General features: G+C 38.6%; 3 protein-coding genes across 4 annotated transcripts in view; 1 reads left to right on the plus strand and 2 right to left on the minus strand.

Moving 5' to 3' along the window:
• The window catches only part of pkn3 (protein kinase N3), a 30,687-nt gene extending 24,131 nt beyond the window's left edge, over nucleotides 1–6,556 (plus strand). For both annotated transcript variants that reach the window (XM_067438755.1, XM_067438756.1), the window contains 14 exons: nucleotides 1,159–1,302; nucleotides 1,470–1,545; nucleotides 1,764–1,932; nucleotides 2,038–2,140; nucleotides 2,221–2,294; nucleotides 2,486–2,555; nucleotides 2,640–2,731; nucleotides 3,722–3,898; nucleotides 4,225–4,287; nucleotides 4,396–4,472; nucleotides 4,570–4,712; nucleotides 5,098–5,205; nucleotides 5,280–5,360; nucleotides 5,442–6,556. In XM_067438755.1, coding sequence (XP_067294856.1) covers nucleotides 1,159–1,302; nucleotides 1,470–1,545; nucleotides 1,764–1,932; nucleotides 2,038–2,140; nucleotides 2,221–2,294; nucleotides 2,486–2,555; nucleotides 2,640–2,731; nucleotides 3,722–3,898; nucleotides 4,225–4,287; nucleotides 4,396–4,472; nucleotides 4,570–4,712; nucleotides 5,098–5,205; nucleotides 5,280–5,360; nucleotides 5,442–5,642 — 1,578 coding nt within the window. In that variant the 3' untranslated portion in view covers nucleotides 5,643–6,556. The remainder of the gene's footprint in view (nucleotides 1–1,158; nucleotides 1,303–1,469; nucleotides 1,546–1,763; nucleotides 1,933–2,037; nucleotides 2,141–2,220; nucleotides 2,295–2,485; nucleotides 2,556–2,639; nucleotides 2,732–3,721; nucleotides 3,899–4,224; nucleotides 4,288–4,395; nucleotides 4,473–4,569; nucleotides 4,713–5,097; nucleotides 5,206–5,279; nucleotides 5,361–5,441) is intronic.
• Nucleotides 6,557–6,794: 238 nt separating this feature from the next.
• On the minus strand, nucleotides 6,795–17,097 carry zdhhc12b (zinc finger DHHC-type palmitoyltransferase 12b). Its single transcript, XM_067438758.1, has 6 exons — nucleotides 16,750–17,097; nucleotides 16,111–16,622; nucleotides 14,952–15,091; nucleotides 14,330–14,422; nucleotides 10,128–10,294; nucleotides 6,795–8,295 (listed from the first exon to the last, which is right to left on the minus strand). The coding sequence occupies exons 2-6, from the start codon at nucleotides 16,205–16,207 to the stop codon at nucleotides 7,980–7,982; spliced, it is 813 nt and encodes a 270-aa protein (XP_067294859.1). The 5' UTR covers nucleotides 16,208–16,622; nucleotides 16,750–17,097; the 3' UTR covers nucleotides 6,795–7,979.
• A 313-nt stretch (nucleotides 17,098–17,410) lies between these two features.
• uap1l1 (UDP-N-acetylglucosamine pyrophosphorylase 1, like 1) lies at nucleotides 17,411–22,884 on the minus strand. The gene is made up of 9 exons (XM_067438757.1): nucleotides 22,168–22,884; nucleotides 21,865–22,069; nucleotides 21,342–21,517; nucleotides 21,051–21,223; nucleotides 19,612–19,805; nucleotides 19,188–19,328; nucleotides 18,930–19,115; nucleotides 17,969–18,035; nucleotides 17,411–17,629 (listed from the first exon to the last, which is right to left on the minus strand). Exons 1-9 carry the CDS (start codon nucleotides 22,469–22,471, stop codon nucleotides 17,540–17,542), a joined length of 1,536 nt encoding a protein of 511 aa, XP_067294858.1. The 5' UTR covers nucleotides 22,472–22,884; the 3' UTR covers nucleotides 17,411–17,539.
• Nucleotides 22,885–22,948: the final 64 nt, after the last annotated feature.

The following is a 22,948-nucleotide window of genomic DNA, read 5'->3' on the forward strand; positions in this document are numbered from 1 at the left end:
GCTTAAAACGCATATATCAGTTTTAATCAATTGTAATCGGCAGAATTTTTGGTAACACTACCATTCCAAAGTTTGGAGGTCTGTAAGAATTTATTTATTTTTTAAGATCTTAATTATGTTATTATTATTAACCAAAAGTGACATTATACTTTAACAATTCTTATGTCAGATAAATGCTGTTCTTTTGGACTTTATATTCATCATAAAATCCAAAAAATGTATCACGATTTCCACAAAAATGTAAAGGTCCCATGGCATGACATTTTTTTTTTATGAGGTTTTTCAACATTAATATGAGTTCCCCTAGCCTGAATGTGTTCCCGAAGTGGCTAGAAATTTTGATCGGTGTAAAACGAGTTCTGGCTGTCTTTCTCTGCCTTTGAGAAAATGAGAGCTCAGACGAGCTGATCTTAAATTCTCCTGTTATGATGTCATACCAAGAAGGGTTTCCTCCCCTTCCTCTGCTTTGCACAATACAATACAATAACTGTTTCTCAGCAATCTTTCCCCAGCCCAGTCTCTCACTGTCTCGACTGGCAGTGAGTGCTGCTGCTCACACCTGACTATACCACGCCCCCTCCGCACATAATCTCATTTCAAATGCAAAAATGTCAGCCAATCACTACAGTGGGTGTTTTTACTGAAGACTCACTCACAGCAGACACGCCTCTTGAAACAGAGCATTCAAGCCAGAGGGCTAGTATCAGTATAGAAAAAATGCCTTTTGTTTCTAAATTGACATTTTTTTTTTTATGTAAAAACCATACTAACAATATAAGTACACCCCAGGAAACATTATAAAATAATAAAACAATCCATGCCATGGGACCTTTAAGCAGCAACTATTTTCACCATTGATAATATAATAATCAGAAATGTTTCTTGATCAATAAATCAGCATATGAGAATTATTTCTGAAGGATCATAGACATTGGAGTACTGCTGCTGCTGAAAAGTCAGCTCTGCGATTTGTATGTATATTTGTATTTATATATTTTTAAATATATTAAAATAAAGAAAGGTCATTTTAAATTGTATTATTTCACAATTACTTTTGACTGTTTTTACTGTGAGGACCATTATGAGGTTTAAAGAGAGAACTAGAACTACAGTTGATATCTGAATATTTCTGCCTCTTACATGACCTTCGACCCCTAGTCTCGGGAGCTGGAGATTGCAGTGTACTGGCGAGACTGGAGGTCCCTGTGTGCCGTGAAGTTCCTGCGATTAGAAGACTTCCTAGACAACCAGCGGCATGGCATGTGTCTTTATCTAGAGCCACAGGGCACGCTGTTCACAGAGGTGAGAGAATCTCTCAACACCTTCATCCTAGTGCTAAATCATGCAGTGTGTGGTACAATTTAGAGCTGCTATGCATTTAGTTTAGGACTTTCTACAGAGCTTAATGCATTAACCTAATATAGTATATAGTCATATAGTCAACTATTAATAGTGCAGTGTGGTTTCAGGTGAGATTCATCAATCCTGTCATTGAGCGGCATCCTAAACTACAACGACAAAAACGGATTTTCCCAAAAGAAAAAGGTGCGCTTGACCTCACATTTCTTCAGTGTTGTCCTTCTCCCAGGGGGTCTGGTACTCATAAGTGATTGTCACAATCTCTCATAATCACTTGAATGCTTCAAAACTATAAAGTGATGTTATGGTGCTATTAATATGAAATGTAGATGGAGTTTTGTATTTTTAAGAATAGAGTAATGTTTTATTTGCATATTAAATTGCTGATTTAATGCTGCTTTCAGGGAAAAATTTCCTGCGGGCAGCGCAGATGAATATGAACTTTGCCACTTGGGGCCGTCTAATGATGAGCGTTCTGCCCCCCTGCAACAGCACCGTCACCGCCCTGAGCCCTCCGCTGCCCGGCTCTGAACCCACATCCCCTCCATCTGTGTCCACGCCCCCTTCCTCTGGGTGAGACATGGACGGGTGTCCCTGGGGTTTTGTTTGAGGAAAATATGTCCATTAATAAGTGTGAAAAGTCATTCTTGTTCTGCATTGTGGCTGTTTATTTCACAGAGAATCAGCAGTTGTTAAACTGAATTTCAGCGAGGAGCGTCCCGCCAAGCCCCCGCGCATCCACTTGGCAAAGAACCCTACAACTGACGAATCACTTTTTGCGGTACTTCTTGTGGATAAACACTTGCAGTTCTATATTGCTCTGATTAAAGTCGTAATTGTGTTTTGGGATGTGTTTCCCAGACTTCTACCAGAGTAAATTCCTCTGAGGATCAGCAAGTTCTCAAAGGCGGGCCTGTATCCCAACCTACTCCTCAGTAAGTCAATATGTTATTTATAAGTGCTATCATTATTGCTTGTGTCCGAGATTAAGGGCTTGGAAAATCCCTTACCCTAAGTCTAAATTTCAACATGTGTCCTCATATTGTTTGTATCTTTTCTTCTTTTCCAATTGCTCTTTTTTTCTCAGTTTCAACTCACTGTATGTTGTATATATCCTGTTTCATAGGAGGAACGAGGGGTTGCAGATGGATGACTTCAATTGCATTTCTGTTTTAGGAAGAGGGCACTTTGGAAAGGTAAAACCACAGCTGTCCTTCAGTACTGTAATCAGATGATTCTGGAGGTTGGTGTTGACTCAATCTTATTGTCTTTCATTGAAGGTCCTGCTGGCTGAGTTCAAGAGAACTGGGAAACTATATGCCATCAAAGCTCTGAAGAAAGGGGACGTTGTGACCCGGGATGAAGTGGACAGGTGAGGTATTCTGTATCGCAGTGTCAGGAATGTCTGTGCAAACACCATGAATGGGATATGGATAATTTGTAGTCCAATATTTGTTGCCCAAATTGCTATACAAATAAATTTAAATTTATTGAAAAAAAGTAAATGAAGCCTAAAAATATGACTTTATTTAATACAATGGCAATAGAGCTTTAATTATGAAAACTTTTTGAGATCATCTTTGCATAAATGGGTATGTGCATACATGCATACCAGTTTTAGAGTTTATTTCAGATTGCATTTGGATTATTACATTTATGATAGGAAATATATGCTGTGCATACTGTCCGTGTCCTCATTTTACTCTTAATACTGTCATTTACATTTAATCATTTAGCAGACGCTTTTATTCAAAAAGGGGAGAGCAATAGAAGCAACAACCCCCCCCCCAACCCCCCCAGCCCCCAAAAAAAAAAAACAAAAAAAAAAAAACAGTAAAAGTATTTGGATAGTGTTTATTGGTCAGGTGCAATAAAGATGCTTTTTGAAAATGCCTAAAGACTCGGCTGCACGAATTAAGATCGGCAGGTTATTCCACCAGGTGGGAACGGTCCAGGAAAAGGTCCATGAGAGTTATTTCATGCCTCTTTAGGTTGGAACCACGTCGTTCACTTGCAGAACGTAAGCTTCTGAAGGGTGTGTAAGTCTGAACAAGCGAGTTTATGTATATTGGTGCACAGCTGGTGGTTTCTTTGTAGGCGAGCACTTGAATTTGATGCGAGTGGCCATTGGCAGCCAGTGCAGTCTAATGAAGAGAGGCATAATGTGCGCTCTCTTCGGCTCGTCATTTATAAATGTAGCTCACATCTGTTAGGTACCTTTTATATTTTTAGAAAGGGGATGCTTGTAAGGGTATCATTATCAAGTTCTTAGAATTTAAATGTTTTAAAGCTCTGATTTAGTGGACGCCTCCAACTGTATTTGGTTTGTATTATATTGTGAATTCATTTTTTTTTAATATAGTTTAATGTGTGAAAAGAGGATTTTTGAGACCATCAATGTGTCCCGCCATCCTTTCTTGGTGAACCTGTATGGGTGCTTCCAGACACCTGACCATGTGTGCTTTGTGATGGAATATTCACCTGGAGGAGACCTGATGACCCACATCCACAACAACATCTTCTCTGAACGGCAGACTAGGTAAACACACACATTTTATGGGGACTTTCCACTAAACCTACCCATCACAGAAAGCTTTCAGCATTTTTGCAAAATATCACTTGAAAACAAACATCAGCTCTTTTTCTATTGGGGCCTTTACTATATTTGTGGTGATAATTGGTCCTCTCAATGTAGGATTAACAAGAACACACACACGCGCGCGGAGTGGTTAATTACAGAGCATTTACATAATTGCAACACTTGTTCACATGTTCTCAGACGCGCACTGAATATTTTTAGCATTGTATATTTTTAGCATGGGCACGTTCATCTGTCTGTGACTAAACTGAGGGTTTTTCTGGCAGGTTTTATTCTGCATGTGTATTACTGGGTCTAGAGTTTCTGCACCAGAACCGGATTGTCTATAGGTATCTACACTATTACTTTTTCTATTATTCAACGATTACCAGATTCTTATATTATATGCAGATATGAAATAATAATGAATGTGTGGTTTCTCTTTTTCCTCCTTGCAGGGACCTAAAGTTGGACAACCTGTTAATGGATTCTGACGGCTTTGTGAGAATTGCAGATTTTGGACTTTGCAAAGAAGGTATATTTAAACAATACCATTTCTCTTGTGGAACAAGGTTTGTTTGTTCATGTCAAATTACTATTTGAGCAGTAACCAAACTGTCGCCTTCAATTAGGTATGGGACATGGTGATCGTACGTCAACCTTTTGTGGAACCCCGGAGTTCCTGGCCCCGGAGGTTTTGACAGACAGCACTTACACCCGCGCAGTGGACTGGTGGGGTTTGGGTGTGCTCATCTATGAGATGCTAGTGGGAGAGGTCAGTTCTGGTCCTCAGACTAACTCCATGTTGTAATGTTTTTTTTTAAATTAAATGTATTCAAAGGTGTGTTAAATGAATCTAAAGTAAAAGTAAACAAAAAATGTATTACAGTTCCCCCATAATATTATGCAACTGTTTTTAACATTGATAGTTATAATAATTTTTTTCTTGATCAGTAGATCATCATATTAGAATGATTTATGAAAGATAATGTAACACTGAAGACTGAAGAGAGTAATGATGCTGAAAATTTTGCTTTGCCATCACAGGAATAAGTGACATTTTAAATTGTGATAATATTTCACATTATGCAGCCTTCTTGAGAATAAGACATCTTTCAAAAACAACTCCAAATCTTTGTTTGTGTTCTTGTGGTTGCCAGTCTCCATTCCCCGGTGATGATGAGGAGGAGGTGTTTGACAGCATAGTGAATGATGAAGTGCGCTACCCAAGGTTTTTGTCCCCGGAGTCGGTCTCTGTGGTCCAAAAGGTAACCGCTCATCCCTCTCATAGAAAAACTGAAATTGAAATCAAATCGACTCCAACTGCATCTTTTCATTGCAGTTGTTGCAGAAGAACCCTGAAAAACGACTGGGCGCTGGAGACCAAGATGCCAATGAAGTGAAGAAACACAGGTTTTTCCAGGTGACAGTCACTAATAGTTTTGGCTACCTTAGAGAAGCTTCTTTTAAACCTTCTTTTTAAAAGCCCCGTTTCTCTCCACAGGGCATAGACTGGGAAGCCCTGTTGGCTAAAAGAGTCAAACCTCCTTTCCTGCCGTCAATTAAAGCACCAGCAGACGTCAGTAACTTTGATGAGGAGTTCACGCGCCTGAAGCCAGTCCTGACCCCTCCGCAGACTCCGTTCTTCCTCACATCCGAGCAGCAGGAGTTCTTTGCAGACTTTGACTTCTCTGCCTTGCACTGACTTCCACTCTATTAAACTCGGAAGGGGTTGTGACACATCAGATCTCGGCTTTCTTTTCTCTCTGTCTTGTTTATCCAATTATTCTCTCCCTCTCGATGCAGTCAAATCAAGTGAAGCTGGCCCTGCGTCACCCTTTAAAAGCTGCTGTATGCTTTTCATGAAACCGGCTGAAAATGTGTGCTTAAACTCCAAAGACAGTCCAGACTAGACTTTAAAACCAAGAGGAAACCATGCGATCAAACCCGATCAGGACTTTGCGGTCACCACTGTGAGTAATGTCAGATCTGCTCCGTATACCCCTGATATTTATACATGCAGTTATAAATGTACATTAATGTTATTTTTGGGAGGTTATAATGTTTATCGTGTGCAGATGTTTATTTTTAGTCGGCTGTTAAAATAAAGAGAAGTCTTCCTGTTACAATGAACTATGATGCCAAAATACACTTGCACTTGTTACTGAACAGATGATAATTGTCCGAACGCTGTGCCGTTTTTAAGGATTTCTGATGTAGTGCTGATCCGAGCGATGCGTCTTAAGCTCCTTAAGTTCCAGGCTGTAACTATGGGACTGTGTGCTCCGTGTTAGACCATGCAAATTCCACCACGCTCTGACTATGTGATGTATGTTCATGTTAAACCCTTACATTTTGATCTCTGGTTGTCCCTAATCTGGATTTGATTTAGGATTGGTGCCCCAGATAAATGTTGCTTGTTGATTTTTGAAGTTTCCAAACCCAGTACTTCCAGACGTCTTGCGACTTGCGGCTTCAAACGTCAACTTGCTCTATCCTGCCTTTCTCTTTATAGCCGTCCTCTGGACAAATGTAGGACTGTTGAATTAGACTAGGCATATTCTACTCGATGTCTTGGCATGATACGGTTAGCTCCTTCGCTCACTAAGATGATATTGAAGAAGAGATGTTGTTCCTTATTTAACATGTTTGTCTAAATTTTACTTTTCTACATCAGGCCACCATTGCATCATTGTTAATGTGCTTTACTACTGATAGGTTACACTGTGAACAAAATGACACTAAAATATTTAAATGAAACTTGTCATTTCTATGAGCCACATGAAGGATAATAAAATATCGGAGTAAATGTATTTGAATGGGATGAATGTATTTTCAGAAATAAAATACGATGTGACCAAGTTGTTCAGTTTATTGATTATTAATGTTTCAAAATATTACATAGAGGAACAAAAAATTGCATAACTTTGATCAAAACGGCACAAATCATTCATGACATCTCAGAATTAAAAACACTCAAGTGCAAAAGAAAACTGTAAAGAAACGTAAAAGGAAAAAAAACTATTATTGCTTTTTCTGCCTGTATATTAATAACTTCTAACTAATGTTTGTTAAAGAAAAAGTGGATTTCATTGTACTGTATTTATCAACCAAACACTATTTTAATCTGTTCTGGTCCAAAACGGAGCGGAATTTAACAGTCAACGGAGTGTCACATGCACTTCCATCTTTATATCTTTAAGCTGCTGATGTGTAATAGGAAATACCCTGTTTATATAAAAATAAAGTTTAGCAAAAAACAAACCAAAAAACATTCTGTAATGTTGAACATTACTGCACTGATTATGTTTGTATTCTAATTTTGTTCATTTCTCATGTGTATTGTATAGATTGTAAAGATAAATTGGTACATTTAATATTATAAAATCACATTACAAGCATATTGAAATTTCACTACTGATATATAAAGTGCTATAGGAAATTATTTCACATGAACGTAACCTATCTGAAATTGATCCTTAAATGGTTGTAACTGTTTCACAAGTTCAATAATTGCACAAATCATTGCTGATGTAACAATTACAGCATCTGCTGCTATAAAATAAGCTGACAGACTGTCTAGTTAAATTACTTTTGTCGAACAGCTTTTCAGTACCATGAAAAAGATTGTTTGAGCAGAGCCAAGATAATAAATAATAAACATATAAAATTGTAATATCTCATCTCGTATATTGCATTAAGGGGAAACCACAATACAGCTAAATGCTCTTGTGATTTTGTGCTTTTTTTGTTTGCTATTAAAATGTGCAAAATCAGCACAGGCTAATTATTTATGTAATATCTGGGCAAAGTATTTACAAAACACTTTTATAGAAAAGCTCATTCCAACCTATTTGATAACACTTGATCAAAAATCATTGCAACTACAATGTTCATGCATTTAAGAATCACTTTGGAAATGTAATGGGTCATTCACAAGGAAGGAGAAGTACATTAGATGTAGTAGCAGATGCAATTTCCACCAAAACATCAACTTCCATTTAATGGATTATTTGTCAGGGCAGTCATGACTCCCAGGGAATTAAATGGGATCGTTGCCTTGCTTGAAATACACATGCTCCCAAACCACTGGTTCCCAAAAACAGAAGAAACCCCAGAGATTGCGCAGGGTTCCACGATCAAAAGGGTTTTCGTCTACGCCGCAGTGCTTGAGGTAAGAGATTCTGTGCCGAGACATGAACTCCCATGTGGTGGTATTTAGGGACACCAGGTACAGGTGAGAGCCCAGGAGGAGGAGCACGGTCAGAGATAGGACCGCAACCACCGCTGCTGCTCCCAAGAGCACGCCGTTGGTCCTCAGCCATAGCTGCCAGGTGGGAGCGTGACTGAAACCAGACCTGTACAAGATTTAAAGGGGTTCTATATTATTATTATTATTATTATTTACATTTTAATGTGATAAAGATTGCCAAGTTACAAAGCACCACACCAAAGGGAGTTCTTCCATATATACAGTATATTGCTAAAAGTTTTGGGATGATTGCTTTTACATGCACATGAACTTTAATGATATCTCATTCTTAATCCGTAGGGATTAATATGGATTTGGCCCACTCTTTGTGGCTATAACAGCTTCAACTCTTCTGGGAAAGCTTTCCACAAAGTTTAGGAGTGTGTTTATGGGACTATTTGACCATTCTTCTAGAAGCACATTTGTGAAATTGTTGTAGGCCCGAGAAAGCCTGGCTCACAGTCGCCGTGCTAATTCATCCCAAAGATGTTCTGTCGGGTTGAGTTCAGGACTCTGTGCAGGCAGTCAAGTTCCTCCATACCAAACTTGCTCACTGCTCACGGAACTTGCTTTGTGCATTGGTGCACAGTCACATTGCAACAGGAAGGGGCCATCCCCAAACTGTTCCCACAAAGATGGGAGCATGAAATTGCCAAAAATGTCTTGGTATACTGAAGCATTAAACTGAAGAGTTATTTTAACTGGAACTAAGGTGCCAAACCAAACCCTGAAAAAAAACCAACTCAACACCATAATCCACCCTCTAACAAACTTTGCACGTGGCACAGTGCAGTCAGGCAAGTACCGTACTCCTGGCAACCGCCAAACCCAGACTTGTCCATCGTATACTATACAGACAGGCAACTTTACAATGCACTTGATGTAAGGTTTGGATGCAACTAGTGGCCATGGCCAATAACACACTGTTATTGAGCTAATCTGAAGGCCACAGGTCTGTAGCTTTGACTCTGTAGAAAGCTTGCGACATCTGCGCGCTGTGCACCTCAGCATGCTCTGACCCCTCTGTGATTTTACGTGGCCTACCACTTCGTGGCAGGGTTGCTGTTGTTCCCATTTACTTCCACTTTGATATAATACCACTAATAGTTGACTGTAGAATATTTAGTAGTGAGGAAGGTTGCGATTCATGAAATTATCACAGTACCACGCTTGCTCCTGAGAGCGACCATTCCTTCACAAATGTTTGTAGAAGCAGTCTACATGACTAATGCTTGATTTTATACAGCTTTGGCCATGGATGTAAATAGAATACCTGAATTAAATTATTTGGAGTGGTGTCCCAATACTTATACGCAATATAGTGTATATATAATAAGAAATATTTCTGAACTCCCTAAAAAAAGTACACATCACAGTATTTGCATACACAAAAAAGGGGGGCAAAGCCTGACTGAGTTGCTTTAGGAGGTGTGACAATTCCTGAAACATGCTTGAAGCAGTTGACTAATCACAAAACATTGGTCCAGTTGACCAATCAGAGCACATTGCGCTTTTCAGAAGGAGGGGCTTCATGGTGACAGGAACTAAACATAACGTTACAGACAGATTGGAAGTAGATTGAAGGTGTGAAAAATAATGTGTTTTTTCGAACTGCAATATGTTCTTTTCTGGATGCTTTCATTTTGATAAAATGGTTTGCGAACACTTTTTTAGCATTGAAAGAAATAAATACATTATTTAGGATAATGTATTGTATGCATTTTATAAAGGCCAGTTCACACCGCAGCGACAGATGCCGACCAATGCAGAAAATTACAGATTACAGTACATCACTTGTCAGACATTCCACTGCGTGACAAACGCCGATTGAATGAGCAATGGCGACACACACACTGATCCAACAAAAACCCAATGAAGAGCATGTTGCATTTGGTCAGTGTCTGTCTGTGCAGTGTGAAGGCCTTTAGTTGTACTCACCAGGCCATGTACAGTCCCCACAGTAAGACGACAAGCTGGACAGCCAGATAAAGCACAAACCAGCGGTGGTTTCTCTCCCCAACGCAGTTCTCTATCCAGGGGCAGTGATGATCATAGCGCCGCACACAGTGCTGACACGTCTGGCAGTGTTTGGATCTCATGGGTTGCTATGTCAAAGTGTGCATAGTGTCCATTTATAATTGGTTCAATGTTCAAACAAAGCTGTTTTTCCTATGCTTGAATATATCATGTTTATTATCATAAACCAAAAAGAAAATGATAAAACCTACATTTAAATTGCATTTTCATTAACTAAAATAAAAATTAAAAATAAAGGAAGGTAACACTTTTTTAAATAAGGTCTCATTTGTTAACATTAGATAATGCATTAACTTTTTAATTTTACAGCATTTATCAAACTTAGTTTTTTAGTTAATAAGCATGTTCATGTTAGTTCAGTTACCTTAACTAATGTTAACAGATAATATTTTAATTTAATAATGTTTTAGTAAATATTAATATATTAGTCCCTATTATGGATTTTTGAAAATTACCTTTCATGTAGTGTGTAACAGTTCTAAGTGAATGAAAACATCCTGTAAAAGTTTTAAATTCTGAAACTGCTGCACATATAAAGTTATTGTCTCTCAAAAGTAAGAGTCGACGCTGAGTCAATTAAAGCTACACTGTGTAACTTTTTAGTTTACTCTTAGCTAAAAACACTTAGTTCTTTCAAAAATATATGTGCTCATTAATGTATATTTACTTCTTTCAAGTAATAAAGTATTCTCGTAAGTTTATAATATGCCATTGAAAATGCATACGGGTGAGGGGTTCGAATGCCGGTCGCCATGTTGCCCCTCCGTCTTGACAGTACATTAGCCAAAGAGGGACATACCCATAAATTGACCCTTCGCTAAGCCACGCCCGAATACCACCACAGGCCAATCGTGGCTTAGCAACCGTAACTAGGCACGGAAGGTCTGTCAAGCTTTCGAGCGAGGGAAACATGCCGATGCAAATCTGTGCGTATGGATTGTGCAATCTGATGCCTATCCTAAAAGTTTGGACAGATGGTGTATTTTTTTTTCCTTCCCCAAAACGTAAAACTGAAGGTAAGAAATACCAGCCTTGAATCAAGCTGTGTGTGTGAGACCCCATTCACAACGTTAAATGTCGTCAGGATTAACAAAAACACCTACGTTTGCTTCAACAAACTGAAAATACATGAGGTTTTTGACTGATGCAAGTTATTACATATGATGCAGTATATAGACTATAAAAAGAACTGTCTTAGCTTTATTTATTAGTTTTGTATTGTAGTTTTGTTTAGACAAAATGTGTGCAAATTAAGACCTTCATCATAAGGATTGTTGCAGTGGCTGTGTTTATAATATTAATAAAACCCATCATGTTTGAGAGACTGGCTTTCTGTTATAAGGTTTCAGTAAATGTGTGGTTTTTGATGAATGGCTCAGGTCAGAATCTCAGGCTAGTGCCAGGTCCAAGGAGTAGATTATAGACACACGACATGTGAGCAGTAGCCCGGTGCGCTAAATATAACGTTAAGCCGGAGAATCATTGCAAAGTTTTCAGGCTAATGTCTTGTGTTTATTCCACAAGATTTATTGATAAGTTGTTTGATTTATAATTATTTGATTATTTTCTCATTTTACTTCCCCTGTTGTGCATGAACATACATATGAGGCAGCTGCTGATTGCGCTGAGACCATAGGCTTTAGCTTCAATTTTATTGAAATTATTCTGTAATCGGTTGCATAATATGTCGCGGATATATCCCGCAAATACATACTGCAGTCCCTTTTTTCTTACTCGCTCAGATATTTCCCCTGTTCGCCAGAAATGACTAATTATCTCCTCGGAAATGTCTGACACCGGCGCATACATACTGTAATAGACGTGCCAGGCGCGAAAGCTTGACAGGCGTAGCAACAGTAACTACGGGGGGCGGGGCTTAGCGAAGGGTCAATTCAAGCTTCGCCTTTTGCGTTTTAACACTCGATGGCACCGTGTTGAATGTGAAGAGGGGGATTGCCATGTGAATCTTGGACTAAATCGGCCACCGTAGGAGTTAAAACGAAATCAGAATTGAGAGAAACAGAAACTATTATTCACTGGATGGTCATATACCTTTTCACCGCTAGATGGGGGAAAATATCACACAGTGTAGCTTTAAATAAATAGTTTTTCAAACGAGTCACATTAGCATATTGCCCATCCACTTTTTGCTTGCACTGCGCAGAGACCAGGGAAACCTTGAACACTGAAGGTGATACTGGATAGCATCCTGTCGAGAAGACGCTGTGTGATTTAAAATCAAAGTCATCATTAATGTCTTTACAGTGTGCACTATCGCTGAGCATTAGGAAGCCTCCAGACGGAGCTGGATTCAGTTAAGGTAATTGTATTAATTTCCGAAATTCACGCTGTATGCGTTAGACCAATCACAACAGACTGGCCAATTGACCAATTAAAGCAGAGCAGGCTCATGGTAAGGAGGGATTTGGAGAAACTGATGCATCCATTGAGTCGTTTAAAGGAGGGGTGAAATGCTGTTTCATGCATACTGAGCTTTTTACACCTTTAAAGACTTGGATTCCCATCCTAAACATAGACAAAGTTTCAAAAACTAATGTTGGACGTTTGATGGAGTATTTCTGTGTTAAAAATACTCCTACCTTCTCACAAGTTTCGGCGAGTTTTTTTCGAGTATGGGTCTACTTGACGTTAAATAGATCGGAAGGTCCTTGTATGGGCTGTACGGGCTCTTCTCCCGGTAGGGTGCGCGCGCGCGTAACTAGAGGGAGAGAGAGGAAATGCACGCTGTAAACAGTCTCTCAGGTGCAGATCCAGTCGTCCGTGAACACTTATGACGCGCCGCGCTCCACTTTATTCGGTGACGGATATGGGTGACGTCGAGCGACTTCAACGCTTCAGCACAGCATTCCGGGAAGGCAGCGCTGCATTTGAACCGATTTGAACGCAGAAATGACGGGAAGCTTCAAGGCATCGCTTCAGTCGCGTCGCAAAGTGGATTTCCACGGTCACTGCTGTCACAGGACTTCACCAAATCATACCAAAGAAGTGTGTTTTTGACAGAGCGGTCCCAGCGATAAAGGTTCGGTCCTGCTTTGGAAGCAGCCGGTGAGTAAATCAACTTCAAATGTCTCTGCTATTGGCTACCGTCGCATGAGTAAACATCAGTAAACGATACGATCGCGTGCTTCGTCATTCAAATGCGCTAACGGTTACTCCATTGTTGTTCTGTATAACACTAGTCTGACTCTGACGTGCAAAACCGTTTTGCTTGCTACCTATAAGGTCTAGTCACATACAATAGTCCATAAACCGAATCATGTCCTCATAAACTGCGCGTAAAGACACACAAAGGCCCCTAAATACAGTACATACCACAGAGACGGACATCCTGATGTTGCCGTTTCTCCTGTTCAATTTATTTCAGCCTCAGATTTGATTCTGGATCATTATCTGTATTAGCTGAGATAGCCACGGGTTTCTCCGCTTGAGGACGTCACCGCTTTGCGCGCTTGTCATTCTTTAGCTCCGCCCACACGATACGCCTCCAGGCGCTCGGTTTTTTCCGGAAAGACTCGGTACAGCCCATATTTCTTTTATAAATATGATAAAACTAAAGACTTTTTGGAGATGTGAAGGATGCAATACTACTCTATAGGTACTCAAGATTGACATGAGATTGACTGAAACTGAGTGTTTCACCCCCCCATTAAGAGTCATTGAACATTGTGGTGATATTGTGAGAAAAACTGTTTTTTGACTTTTGATACAAGTAAACCTGTTGTTGGAGTCTTCCAAAAACTAAATTATGAAACTTTAAAATAGGATAATAGGGGCACTTTAAGATTAACATTAATAAAGATTGCAGTAGATATACTAAATATACTAAAATACTAAAATGCAGTAGAAGTATTATTCATTGTAAGTTCATGTTAACTAATGTAGTTAACTAATGTTAACAAATGAATCCTTATTGTAAAGTGTTACCAAAAAACATTTACATGTCTCTGAAATAAAAATAGATAAAAATAGTAAATAATATTTTGTTTTCATTTTTGTTGCAGCATGTACTTAAACCTTTATATTCAACGATTTAAAGCTCTATATTTATGTAGTAAGTACATTTTTAATAAATGTCAGCGCACCTGTACCAGACAATGCCCACAGCGACGCAGCCGTATGGACTTGGTAGTCTGTGGAATCATATCCTGCGTTTCTTCTGCAATACCAAGTGTGAACTGAAATACAGTCAGATGGTGCATGTAGGATTACTATGTACAGTTGAACTTCACTATGGTAAACGTTATGAATCCTGCATTAAACTAATAAATCACGTATTGAAAAGATGAAATATTATTTTTGTTTACCGAAATGTCATGTGATCATTAACCGACATATTGTTAAATTATTGAAATATTAGCTTAAAGGGTTAGTTCACCCAAAAATGAAATTGATGTCATTAATGACTCACCCTGATGTCGTTCCACACCCGTAAGACCTCCGTTCATCTTCAGAACAGAGTTTAAAATATTTTATATTTAGTCCGAGAGTGTAGCCTATCCAACGCTCTCGGACTAAATATAAAATATCTTAAACTGTGTTCTGAAGATGAACGGAGGTCTTAAGGGTGTGGAACGACATTAGGGTGAGTCATTAATGACATCAATTTCATTTTTGGGTAAACTAACCCTTTAAAATTGCAGAGGTTACTTTAAGTCACAGAAGTTTGGATGATGAAAATGTTTGAGAACCCCTATATTAACTGACCTGCAAGTCACAGTCATCAGACAAGACAAAGCCAGGATCCATGAGTGAAACTGCAAAGTACAGCAACACAGACACCAGAACCAGCAGCACAAAGAGAACCGGCAGCGTGAGCTCCCCCGTCTCCTCCTGTTTGCGCAGGTCTGCACAGACACACAATAGTGTAGCAGATCAGAATAGAACATAATAGAACGTAATAGAGTGGAAAGGAGTATAGAAGTAAAATAGAACATAGTGGTGTGGACAGAGTGAAAGAAATAAGAATAAAGCATAATAGAGAGAAACAGAAGAGTAAAGAATAATACAAGTAGTAGTAATAATAGTAGAATAAGAGTAGAACAGAGCAAAACTGTTCAGATCCCATTTACGCCACATAAAGGCAACACAAAAGTTGAAATTATGTCATACCAAAGGCTGGAACACTAGGCATCATACTCTTCCAACTTGTAAATAGTTTCTGACCTTAACTGGGCATCATACACTAAAAGACTGAAGATCACACACTTACAGACTTTCAAGTCATGCCAAACACAACAGACATGCTTGATAATGTCTATTTTTGCATGACAAATGAAAACACGATTTTCTGTGGAATCTGTCAACTCTGTTTTCCCAAAACCTGCAGGCTAGCTTTACTTTCGGCAATTAGCAAAAGTCATAGAATGTATTCCAGCCTTAAGTAATAATTATAATATAAAAAGTTTAAATTATTAGCTAAAATGTTATCATGATGACAAAAGACGAATTTGTATGCTGTCACTGTGTATGACTTTTTGTTAGACGGTTTGTCATATTCTTTTACTTTTGTCAACTTTTTCTCAAAAGTATGTCAAAATTGTGATTTCTCTCATATTTACAAGTCAGCTCATAATGAGTTTCTCATCATTTGATTTTGTTATAATCTAGACTTTTGTCGTGACTTTTCATGTCATAATTTTGTGTCTCATAATAAATTGGTATTTGATCATTTTGACTTTTTTCATAGCTGAAAATATAACGTCATTAGAAGAAGTGCTAGAAAACTGGACCTTAAACACTCAGTGATACATAGATGTACCGGTGTGAAGCAACATTATGTACATTATGCAGCTGCTGTACGCATAAAATAACACTAGATGAGGCAGATACACTCACAGTACAATCATCTATTAAGAGCACTTACCAGTGTCGTGGAGGAAGAGAATCAACGTTATAACCCATGTCAAGATGACATGAGCGGTCCTCACCAGGAATCCTGATCCGAACACATTTTTGAACATCCTAGCATACTTCTATATACACCTAAGCATGCATCTGCATCTTATTCGCAGACTCACAGACCTATATAGGCAGCTAGCTGTGTTAGCCAGCTCATAAGAAACCTAGTTACATCCCAGCTGTCAAGTGAGCTCCTACGCGTCCTACGCTAAATTCCTGAACAAGAACCATTTAAAAAAGAATATGTCACCCTAGCTTGGGGCTTTATATGCTGCACGGTGCACATCTAACGCAGCAGGCTATATCATTGTAATGCAACCGAAGCGCGCTACTTCATTTAGACACTGTTTCTCTCGCTCTAATAAGCTTGTTGATGCCGTTCCGTTCCGCTGCTTAGACGTGAATCGGGTACATGTCACGTTTCCTATTGGTCAGCTGTGGTCATGTGACGTCTCAGCTTGAAACCATAGCTTTAAACTGAAATGCAAAGGAAACCCGAGGGGAAATAAAACAGTTGTATAAAATGAAATACACTTCAAACAAAAAGATTACATTTTTGTATTGTACACATTTTTATTTTATCATGAGTAAATTCTACTCTAACCTGGTGAAGAATTTCAAGTAACGTTCTTCTGAACTTATAATATTCATCAAAACAAATCCTGGAAAAAAATGTTTCATGGTAAAAAAAAAAATACAACTGTTTTTGAAATCAATAATGATAAGAAATGTCATTTGAGAACTAAATCAGCCCAGAACTAAAAATTGTGACCCTAGAGCACAAACAAAAAAAATCCATTTGAAATTGAGATGTATACATCCGAGTGAAAACTAAATAAATACGTTTTCCATTGATATATGTTTGTTAGGATAGGACAGTATTTTGCAGAGATACAACTATTTGAAAATCTGGAATCTGAGGGTGCAAAAAAATCTAAACTAATTTAAAAATTAATTTCCAAATTAAGTCATTAGCAATGCATATTACTACTACTACTACTAATAATAATAATAAATAAATATATTTATTTATGTACGGTAGGAAATTTACTAAATATCTTTATGGACCATGATCTTTACTTAATATCCCAATGCATTTTGGAATAAAAGAAAAATCTATAATTTTGTCCCACACAATGTACTGTTGGCTATTGCCACAGATATACCTGTGCAACTTATGACTGGTTTTGTGGTCCAGGATCACATTTTAGAATGATTTTTGAAGAATCCGGTGAAACTGAAGACAGGAGAAATGAAGATTCAGCTTTTTCCCAAAATTAATGCTTTTACTGTATTTTTTATTAAAAGGCAGACCTTTTTTTGGTTTGTAAACATCCCTTTCTTGACAAAATTTTCCAAAACATGATAGGATCCGCAGGAGGAATTTGAAAACACTATGTAGTTTGCACAAGGTTGTTGGCTTCATTCTCATCCAGTAGAAAAGGGGACTTCAAGTTCTTCTGTTTCAGCAGATCTTCAAGACCCTGTAAAACACAGCAGTTAAAATGTCTCCATGAGTCATGGAGGGTAAAATGAATAAAGGAGAGAAAGTGGTGGATTGTTACAGCTGTCTCTTGAGCTCTCTCCAGAGAACAGGAACACTACTGACATCATTCGCTCTGTTTCACTTCATGCTCCATCTGTTCACACTGGTTTGCTATCCTTTTTTCACTCTGTGCCTCAGGGTTAATCTGGTCTCTTTTTGCACTAACTAACATTTTGTAACTGAACGGCTTTTGTGTTAAACATGTTAACCTGATATCCAAAAACTGTATTAGCACCTCCAATATAAAGCAGTATTGTAAAAGTACTCCGATTTTTACCTCGCCAAAGTATGATACAAGTGGAGAGATTTCACAAATGGCTGGGAGGTCTCCATTCTGTGCCATACTGTAAAAGAAAGAGTAGACCAAGTCAGACATTCTAAAACCACACAACCTGCTGTCCATTTTAGGAACTGCCTCAAAATAGTTTATTTCTTTGCATGAACGAGTAAATTCCTTTAGGGATATTCCTTTCAGGTTAAGCCAGTCGGAAGGTATTGGAGTTGATTTTTTATGTCTAGCGCATATGCTGCTTTACATTTGGTGTAGAATAATTATAATATTGGAGGAAATTAACATTAACGGGAAATTATGTCAAATTATGACATTTACATAGTTAACTCAAAAAAAATAGTTCACTTTGTCATTTACTCACCCATAGCAAATGTGTTCATCCTTAGAGCACAAATCAAGATGTTTTTAATGAAATATTTCTGTCCCTCTATTGAAAGTCTATTGACCCAAAACATCCATAAAAGGATTGTTAAAAATAATCCATATGAATTGAGTGTTTTAATCCAAGTTTTCTGAAGAGACACGCTTGTTCTTGTGCGTCAACCAAGTTGGTTTCAGCTTCCATTTACCATATTTTATCGCTTTATGTACGTTTGCTGATCAATGTTTGTAAATGTGCATCAAATCCTAAATTAAATCTGTTCATCATATAAAGCGATTGTGTCTCTTTAGAAGACTTGGATTAAGCCTCTCGATTCAAACAGATTTCTAAAAGTTATGAACTGTCAATAGTCGATCTTCATTTGTCTTCCAAAGATGAACAAAAGTCTCATGGGTTTGGATTGTAAGTGAAGACAGAATTTACATTTTTTTGAAAAACCCTTTAAGTCATTTTAAATACGCTATATAAAACAACCTTTGGAAAAGGTGCCTTATTCACAAAGTAAATGACTTTATTTTCTTATGGATTTTTTTCTTACAGATGAAAGGTATTTTGTGTTACCACCTGTGTTTTGGGGGGATGGGTTTATCTTGTTCATCCAGGAAGTTTGCACCAGCTGCTAGAGCCCAGCGGTAATGCTGCGCTAACAAGGATCGGCGCGCTGTAGTCGGTGTATCCAGAGGTGCCCCATCAGCATTTTTCAGGGGTGAGAATTCCTCCTCTCTCAACACCTCAAAAGCAACGAATTTCCTGCAAGAAGAGACTATGGTGAATGAGATGGCGATACCCAAATTTGTCAACATTTATTTTAGCCAAACACACTTTGAGAACTGAAAGACGTCAAAGACAAATTTCTCCATTTTGATGCCATTGGGTTTGATTGGTTTCACCAGGTTTCCCTCTCCATCCACAAATGGCACTTTTTTGAGCGCCACATGCTGCTTCAGCTGACTCTCAAACTTTCTGCAAGGAGAAAGCATTGAAATACTGTAGGAATTATTTTGTACAAAGGGCTTTGTTAGATTAATGCATCGATAATTCTTTAACAAAATGCATGTATTCTTAGAGCGCATGCTTTTTAGGATTAGCCTTGATATTAGGCATCCTATTCCTTGTTATTATAATACAGTATAACAAAACATTATTATTGATTATATTATAGCAAAAAAGCCTTTTATGGACAATGGTTGACTTCACATTAATGAAAATGCAATTGTATATTAAAACTGCATTGTTGATGACATACTCAGCCACTTCCTTTAAGAAGCCTCGGGTAAAAAAGTGGTTGCAGATGTTCCCAGCACTGAACAGAAGCTCTCCTCCTGGGCCTCGCAGCTCTGAGGTCTCTGGTCGGATCTCGCTATACTCGATCACCTGATACAGACCGTCAACACGACATACCACTCCAACAGGCTCTGCAGGATAGGCCTTATCCACCACCTGACCAGAAAAGAGGTAAACATAGCTATTTGGGTGCAAAAACAATAAAAAAATATAGCTGCAAACAGCTATTATCGGGCCAAGAGCAAAGAAGCAGTTAAGAAATGGCAGCAATAAGACCTATTAAGGTGATTTTAGGCAAAATAGCTGCAAAAACTGTTTTTATTTATTTTTTAAATACAGTAAATAATAATGATTTAATGGTTTATAACTTTCGACCATAGGTAGCAGTGTTACGAAATGTATGTGGTATGGTCAGAATAAGGGAACAATGACACATGCAAAATTTGGTTTCAATATGTCAAAGAAGGGTGACAATATGGTGTAAATATGTCATTGCAGACATATAGCCTCAAGAGTAGCCTGACAAGCCAGAACCACATCAAGATGTTTGGTCTGGAAACTCACCATGTCAGGGCTCAATTCGAGGGGCGGGATAAACGGTTGTCTTTCAAACTCCCTCTGCATGCGACAGGATAGCACTACAACCAACCAGAGCAAAGTGAAGCGGAGCTAGTTGATAGATTAAATTTTCGCCGTATCCGGTCGGCCAAACTCCGAACACATCTTCCCGTTTTAAGAATGACTTCAGTGCCGTTCTTTGTTCTTTTCTCAGAGAAAAGCTTAACTCCAAGTCTTCCAGAGTCGCGGTCAAAGCTGATTCGAAAGACCGCCGTTCGCCAGCGTTTGTATTTACTAGTAGCACGCAAGCGCAACTCTGCCGTCATTATGTTAAACCCCGCTCACCTACTCTATACACGATGTGATTTCTAGGCTACCTCAGGCGGCCTTATCAGTATAACTATGGAGCACATGGTGTTACCGTCTTAAACTTTTGAGCACCTTAATGGCATGGTAATGACTACACGTTTTGTAATGACACACCAATGCATTCATAAAGTATAGCATTAGCATTTTAAATCATAACACTGCATTGAAGTCAATGGGAATTTCATGTTTTGTTCTATTATAGCGCCACCAAGTGGCACAATCTCACCATTTTTTATGTGTCCTCAGAGTGAGCCCATACACACGTGTCGACTTTGGTGAATTTTTTTGTTGTTGAAAAAACACATAAACATGACTGACACCTGACTTTGATTGGATTTTACTACCCCTTACTATCAATATTTTACAACTTTTTTCACACCTTTAGTGCTTGGTCCATAAAAATAAACCAATAATGGTAAAAAAAATAAAATAATTGGTAGTATATATATTATTATTAATATTTTTTTTTTTTACCTTAGCACCACAGTCTGCTCCTTTGTTAACACAAAAGCCAATAAAGACTGGGTCAGCCATTTTCACCAATATGTTGTCCACACAGTACACGTGAAGATACTCCACACCCCTTCTCTCCATGTCCTCTAAAATCTTGTTGTCCACCAGGGCACGATAGAGGCCGCCGTTTCCATCTAAAGAGGACAAGAAAAATAGAATTTATACCCATTTTTTATTTGATTGCTTTATGAACTATCTATTACTAATAAATAAAAATATATTCCTTCTGAAACCAAACAAATCATCTTTGACCTGGTGCCATGGCTATTTTGTTTTTCTTCTCCAGGATGACCTTTCCATCAAAGCCTACTGCTGGTATCATCCTTTGCTCAAACATCACCACATTGGATGGACAAAGACCAAAATATTCATTGTCCCTGAAGAACTTCTCAGTGGGTCCCAGGGTGAATTCACTTGTCATTATATACCTAAACACACAGACAATTCAATGTTCTTCTTTAATTTTGAGGTTGTTTATGAATAATTAATTTGGGTTTCTTCAACTATAAGCACTGTCCCTGGGGTAACATCTTTCTTTTTATGTAAAAAAACAAAACAAAAAATGAAAACAGAATATATTAATTATTACTAAATTTGATGTATTAGTAATTTCCACCATAAAAAGCTGTTAACCATTATACATTATTTGAGATGTGGTTGAACTTTTATTTTCTGCACCAGAAAAAAAGGACCCGCCAAAATTACACCCACAGGGCCAAATGTGTTTATAGTTGCAAAAACACCCACATGTGAACTGCAACTAAAATAACCATACCATGGTATTGTGCATTTACAACCATGCTTCACTTCGGCCAGCTTTTGCACCTTCTGGATACGCTCAGCCTGGATCTGGTACAGGGTTTTCCCACTTGGAAGTCCAACATTGTACATGCCCTTGGGATATGCCACTCCAAGTCGAGTCCCCTGACCACCAGCTAACAGCAAAACAGCCACTCTGCCCTGTGCAATCTGCAATAACCCTGAAAAAAGAAGTATTTTACATTTTACAACTTTTGAACACACTGCAACAGTATTGTACATTGTTTTGAACCTTGAGAGTCCAAACGAGCTCTAGTACCTTCATCACCCCACACCTGAAGTGTTTCTTTGTCACTTTTACGCACACTTCCAATGAACTCTGGAGGAACGGGCTCCATCCGCTCGTCTAGACGGCCGTCAGCGCTCGAGTGTCGGCTTGCAGCAGCTGCAGCTGCTCGGCAATGCTCGAGTAACTCTTCGGGTTGAAGCTGAGATATCTCCACCAGAATTGTATCCCTTTCTTCCGAACAAAGTTCATCCCAAAACTGTAAAACATGGCTCTGCCCTGCAGTAACTAATCTCGCTTTAGCTTCCTCGAAGGACAACATCCTACAAGAAGACATTGACGATATGACAACAATCGCCCAGTCGAGTCCGGATCCTGTTTTCACTGCCTGCAACTCGTGACCAATGTGCGGTTCGTACAATAAACATATCGCTAGAGTTGCATATAATAGTTGAAATAACAGAAAACCACTGTCAAGGCGTCATTTGGTAACTCCCCTTAGGCATAGCTGCTGACTGACTGCGTTTTAAAACCTAGCAAGGTGCCTAGCTAGCAGTTATTTTACCAAAAGCTCTTTACTTGCAACTCGAATCAGTTTTGATATCAACGTCGACCAGCGCAGATCTGACTCAGAACGTCCCAAATGCTGTCTTGGTAGGTAGCACAGCAGGTTTCTAAACACTGCCAGAATTTACATAGGACCGCGGAGTGACTTCCTCAGTCAGTAAACCGCGGTCATGTGATTAGTCCTGCTAGTCTGCTGAGTCTCTCTCCAACTTCCTCCTTTCCCTGTGAGGAATTACTTCACATCAGA

The sequence above is a fragment of the Pseudorasbora parva genome, chromosome 3, assembly GCF_024679245.1.
Source record: "Pseudorasbora parva isolate DD20220531a chromosome 3, ASM2467924v1, whole genome shotgun sequence".
Classification (NCBI taxonomy): domain Eukaryota; kingdom Metazoa; phylum Chordata; class Actinopteri; order Cypriniformes; family Gobionidae; genus Pseudorasbora; species Pseudorasbora parva.